At 42.1% G+C, this 5,946-nt stretch overlaps 1 protein-coding gene across 1 annotated transcript in view; it reads right to left on the bottom strand.

The window, feature by feature from the left end:
- Window positions 1-5,778, bottom strand: part of slc6a7 (solute carrier family 6 member 7) — a 13,340-nt gene extending 7,562 nt beyond the window's left edge. The window contains exons 1-4 of the mRNA XM_008295223.1: window positions 5,555-5,778; window positions 3,482-3,713; window positions 2,844-2,975; window positions 671-881 (exon numbers count right to left, since the gene is read on the bottom strand). Of these exons, the coding sequence (XP_008293445.1) occupies window positions 671-881; window positions 2,844-2,975; window positions 3,482-3,713; window positions 5,555-5,629 (650 nt within the window). The 5' untranslated portion in view covers window positions 5,630-5,778. The remainder of the gene's footprint in view (window positions 1-670; window positions 882-2,843; window positions 2,976-3,481; window positions 3,714-5,554) is intronic.
- Window positions 5,779-5,946: the final 168 nt, after the last annotated feature.

Here is a 5,946-nt window from a genome sequence, read left to right as displayed (position 1 = left end):
ATCATGATGTCTACAATAATAGTATATTTATTTGTGTTATAACGCATCTTTATCGCTTAAGAGTTGCTGTAAGCATTTCGATTGCACACTGTATGATACAAATTCTAATGTATTACCAGCCATACAGCTTCATATCACAAAGGCTTATCCTTTTTTTTATCCATTTATTCTGAGAGGTTATAAAACGTCACGAGCATGTTGCTGTTTGTAATCAAAACACAGACTGTGGTAGTCGCTGCTGTCTGCTCCAAGATAAGTGTAGAGTTTCGTCTGACTGCTGTTGTTCCAAAACATCACAATAATATATTTATAAAAAGTAAAGTCTCATGTATTGTGTAAATGTCACACACTACAATGGATGATATTTCATCATATAAGTTGCTGCCATGAAATTCTTTATCAAATTATCTGAAAAACTGTTTTGCAAGTTTGGAATGCTCAGTCATTGTATTTTTCAAGCATTCGAACAAGGTTTTGTGTGCGGCACGAAGACAAACGTATTTGTCTTGAAAAATAACACTTTTCTATTAAAAAAAACACTATTTTGCATGAAGATGTACAAGTATAAAGAGCTTTTTCAGTTTAATGAAAGTAATTCAACTACTTAAGTCATTTTTCCCAGTAGTCTGTGTAATGTGAGCTTCATTTTTAGTACAAACAAACCACTTACTTCCAGAAGAACTCCGTGGGGCTGAGGGTTTTATCAGTGGAGCTGTTGCCGGTGGTCCTGTTACTACAGAGAGCTACGTTGGCCACAGCGTCACATGACCAGGGCAGGGGGCTCTGGAACGAGCTGCCCAGGTAGTAAAAGGTCCACGCTATGATGACGTTATAGTAGAGACACACCAACGTGGACACACAGAGCATCCCAATGCCAATACCTACACAAAAAGACAAACGAGAGGGCGTGAGGATGCACACTGTGAGGCATATGGTAAAAGATATCAAGTTTACAGGGAGCTGTGTCCTTACAGTAAGTGGTAGTTGTACTTGCAGAAACAGGAAATACATACATTTAATGAACATTGACTGTATCGTTTCAGACACTCAGTATCGGGCTTGTCAACCAAAAACTATTCACTTCCTTTAGTACTGTTAGAAAGAATTCCAGTTCAGTTCTCTTTCAACCAGTTCAGTCGCTGCTGCTGTTTCCACTTAAAGACACAAACTGTCCTTACATAACAAACTTCCTCCATCAAGGCGTTGCTGCAGGTGTCCTTATCAGATGTTTATATTTAGCCGCTGACTTCCAGAGCTGCCAGGAATCTTTAGGGTTAGCCACATGACGTATAGTAGTGACGTGGAGAGCTGACGTGAGTCAGCAGCCAGTTATTTTCCGAGGCTCGGCTGCATAATGTGGACCGACTGGTGGCACAGGCATTTTTAGGTCAACTTGCCGCTCTCACAGATCCTTACGTGTGGTTTAAAGTGGATGCTCAAGAGAATTAACACAGAACTGTGATGGGACCTTTTTATACTGTTTAACACTGTCTACCTAATTAGAATGACGCATCAGTAAATTTAGAGTAGGTAATGTATCCCAGGAGTTGTCCTTTGTTCTGTTTGTGAGAAATCCTTTCACATCCTGGCAACAACCAATAAATCAAATGCTCTCATAATAAAAAGGGAAGAAACCTGCTGTCTGTGCCTGTCATGGGCCTGTAAACGGCCTGGACAATCATTGCATTCTGTCTGCATGGCATAACTTGATGGTTGACCGGCACACACTCTGCCTGTGCACTAATTGCTCGTCAATGGAGTCTTGTACAACTCCAGGCAGCAAGGCTAGAGCCAGATACCACAATGACACCCACATTTTACAGTTTCACCAAAGCCTACAACATCATCCACTGTCCATTTGTGTTTGTGCTTCTTTCAGTGCTCTTTGTGATCTCCAGCCTCCTCTGGTGTCATTAGGGCATGCTTACTTTATCTGTGTTTATGTTTGTCCCTTGTTTGCATTCTAGCCAGGCTGCAAACAAGTGTCGTTTGATGGCATTCATTGTATGTTAATTTTTGTTGGCTCTGAATGGGTGTGTTTGTGCCCATTGGGGGAGTGGCTTTGGGGTGTTTGTTTTTCAGCTGGATACTCTCGTGCTTCCTCTTGATGTTTCTACAATCCTGTATATCCTAGCTTTAAGGCCCTGTTTACACGTAGCAAAAACGGTGGGAGTTCAATGGGCCTTTGGGTTTACATGTAAACGAAGCTACAAGTCACTGAAAACGTTCATATCTGAAAAGTCGGCCAAAGTGGAGATTTGGAAAAACTCTGTCTTCACTTTTGCATGTAGACAGGAGGAGATGGAGTTTGACGTCATAGTATGCGACAAAATCAGCGTCATATGTGTGTGACCAGTGTTTACAGTTTGGCTACTATGATAGAAATGGATGCTGTTAAACCAGTGTTATTACGTTTGTGCAAATGTTTGTGGCCTGTTCGCATTTACAGACAGTAACATTTAGGAGTAGCTCCACTTCTCTGTCGGTCAATAGAAAGTAATTAGGTCATTGTGTTTTTTTCCAGGATTCTGATTGGCTAGCATGGCTTTATGCTTCTCATTACACTGCCCCCTGTAGGTTTAGGCATGCTCATAGCAGCTCTTAACGATGTGTTTATGCGGGTTTATGTAAACGAAGATTTTTTTGAAAACGATCTGGTGTGAACAATGGTATTTCTGAAAACGTAGATCCGTTTTTGTTAATACCCAGCTATGTGTAAGCGTGGCGTAAGTCACCGGCTGTCACAGTTATCTCTAAACATTACCACAGTCATGTCACTGAATTACAGTTTATGCAAGTGTGTCATTACTGGACTTAAACAGCATGATACAGGAGGTCATTACCTTTGAGCAGAGGGCAGCATTTCCACACAGTGATGGGGCCAGCTGCTCCATACTGGCCTAAACTCAGCTCCATGAGGAAGAGTGGAACACCCGTAACAAAGAGCATGATGAAGTATGGGATGAGGAACACACCTGTGAAGATCAGAAACATGCCAGCTTTAGGAATGGTGGTGCAGGAGGGGAGACATCCACTGCAATGACATGTAGACAACCTGCAGAGGCAGGTTAACTCATACAGCTGCTTTCTAGAGGGCAGCTTCACAGATGATGTTATTCAGCTTTACTGTTAGTCACGTTATGACATGTTTTCATTTCAGGAAGAAAATGGATAGAACATAAAGCCGGGATACAAACGCAGACTGCATGTCTGGTGTGTAATCAAGGGAAAACACTGTCTCTACTTCGAGGATTAGGAAATGCTTTGTGTTCCAGCTCCCAGTCCCAGAGGCCTCCACGGAGAGCTGTGCTATGACTGTGCAAAATAAGCCGGCATGATCAGGAGGACAGCGCACACCCAAAGGCAGGGCAAAGAGTGCCTCGTGCCCAAATGGGTGTGACAAATCCTTACAGACATACACCCAGGCATCAAAAGCATTTAAGGCTTCAGAGGGCAACGAGCACGCTAGAAGACCGCTCACCTCCTCCGTTGCGGTAACAAAGATATGGGAACCGCCACACGTTCCCCAGTCCCACGCAGTACCCGATGCAGGAGAGCAGGAACTCATACTTTCCACCCCACTGCTCCCTCGGGAGGGTCGTGGCGGGTACAGGACTCTGGGCTCCAGATTCAACCTGTGGTTGTGGTGACGGTGTAGCTGCTGGGTTGTGACCATTTTGAGTGACAGTATGTCCGTTCACATGTACTGAATTCTGAAAAACATGAAACGACATTGTTAATTTACACAGATACACATATCAGTACAAATCTAGAATGGATCTGATAAAGCTGGTAGAAGTGCATTACATTGAACAGTGCAAAAACAACTAGTCGAGAATATTAACAAAAGACAGCTTTAATAACTGATTATTGTTTAGGTACTATGCCAGTTAGAACACAGAGTATTTGCTGGGTACACTTTAGAGGTACTGTAGATATACACAAACTAAGGGTAAGGTTTTGCTTTTAGACAGAGGTTCTCAGGTATTTAAAACCACCAGCTATTTCTTCCTCTTCCTTCCTGCAGGTCACCTTTCTCTGAACAAGAGAGGAACTATTTCTAATGCCAATTCACAGGCAGGAAGTCCAGTGAAGATAACAGCGGAGCTTCTGCTTTACATGCTGCTACTGTCATTATTTTTGTTTGTCTCATGTCCATAGTTTCACTAAACTTATGTGTCAAATTTTAATTATACTATGACACACTTACTGCCATCTGGTTCTACACCCGGGGACTCTACTGTATTTCAATATGTAAACACGGCTCTCAAATATGACGTAGGACGTTGAAGTACACAATGTAAATGCGTTGATGTGACAACTATCAGGAAGCAGATTACCGTGTCTAAAACACACAGTGTGAAAAGAGGAAACAAGGGGTTAATCAGCATGGCCAAGTACTGAATCCAATATTTAGTATTTTTATGATTATCAGTATTGTTTTATTTTTTTTAGATGATTCCCAATAAATAAAAAAAAAAAGCATGCACTACTTTGTCTTTGATACAGCTTCCTGTCTCTATCTGTCTTCACTCTGTGGTTTCAAGCAGCGCTATCTGATTGGTCAGACGTCATAAGAAACAACTCTCAGTGTTAAAGGTCAGAATTTTGTCTTTTAATTAAACATATGAAAACATAAAGAAGCAGTTTAGTTTTAACAAAGTCTTGTTTGGGAGTGTGTGTTGAAAGTGGGATTGTAATTTGTAATGCAAATGTATATCAGGTCCAAATATCGGTTATCAGTCTCCTTTATTACCAATAATCAGTATTGGTCCTGAAAAAAACATTTCAATCAAACCATAGAGGAAACCTGGAAAGGTTTATTATTATCATTATCAGCTACAACACTGTGAGAAGGAGCAGTTATTTACTATATTGATTCAGTAGATTACTTTTTATCTCCTTGATTAAAGAATTCATAATTAAAATTTATATTCAGTCAGAAAAGATCTCCATTAAGATTTAAAAAGATCCCCACACTTGTTAAAAATAAAATAAAATGAATAAAATCCAAACAGTTGAGAAGCTGGAACTTGATAATACGTTGATATTTTGCTCTAAAAGTGTGACCTGACAACTTCCTATGACTGAAAAGAGAAATATAAGAAGACAATAAGTGCATACAGTGTTACTGAAGTAACAAAACATGAGAAAGGGGGTCACAGAGCTACAAGTTACAGGAAAACAACAACTATGTTCACTTTCCTGATCATGCAAAGTGTATCATAAAGTTAAACCGTAATCTGTACGTTGAGAAAACTTTGTGTACACACATCTGTGCAGTGAGCAGAGCAGAGCAGAGGCCCGGCTCCACCGCTGCAGGCTACGGAGCGTCTGTTCCGCGCTGGCTGAGCTGCAGCAATGTGGACGGACAGGTTGGACCGCTTCACAAAAACACTTTTAATTTGACCCACAATACCTCGGAGAACCCCGGTAATTGAACGTAAATGCCTCCTAACGTACTTCCAGGCTGTTTCTAAAAGTTAATCTGCCTCTTAAACCATCACTGTTTGATGTGGACTCAGCGGTGAGGATAACAAAGCTCCGCTCTTACCTGCGCGGCGGCGGCGGCGGCGCTACTTCCTCCAGCGGGGCTCTCGGGGGCTGCTTTGCCACCTTCGAGCTGCATTTCCTCCCCCGACAGAGGCCGTGGTTCACTGGCTGGTTTTTCGCTCGTTAATCCGCATTTTAAACAGGAGAAAGTGGTTGAAAGTGTGTCATTTTGCTGTAGTTTTGGTGGCGGCAGAAGAAGTGAGGTCGGACGGAGGGCTGAGCAGAGACAGTGAGGAGGCGGCCGGTGGGTGGTGAGGTGAAGGGCGCAGGTGCAGCTCTGAGCCGGAGGAGGAGGAGTTGTTTTATCCCAAGGATGTTCAGCAGGTCAACCGGTTGAACTTTATCAGAAGAATGCTGCCAAATTACTTGTGTAATTATCCAATGAAGATAAGA

This window comes from Stegastes partitus, unplaced genomic scaffold, assembly GCF_000690725.1.
Source record: "Stegastes partitus isolate 25-593 unplaced genomic scaffold, Stegastes_partitus-1.0.2 Scaffold1031, whole genome shotgun sequence".
In the NCBI taxonomy this organism is placed as follows: Eukaryota; Metazoa; Chordata; class Actinopteri; family Pomacentridae; genus Stegastes; species Stegastes partitus.
The sequence above is the reverse complement of the archived record's forward strand: the minus strand, read 5'-3'. Positions and strand labels throughout refer to the sequence as shown.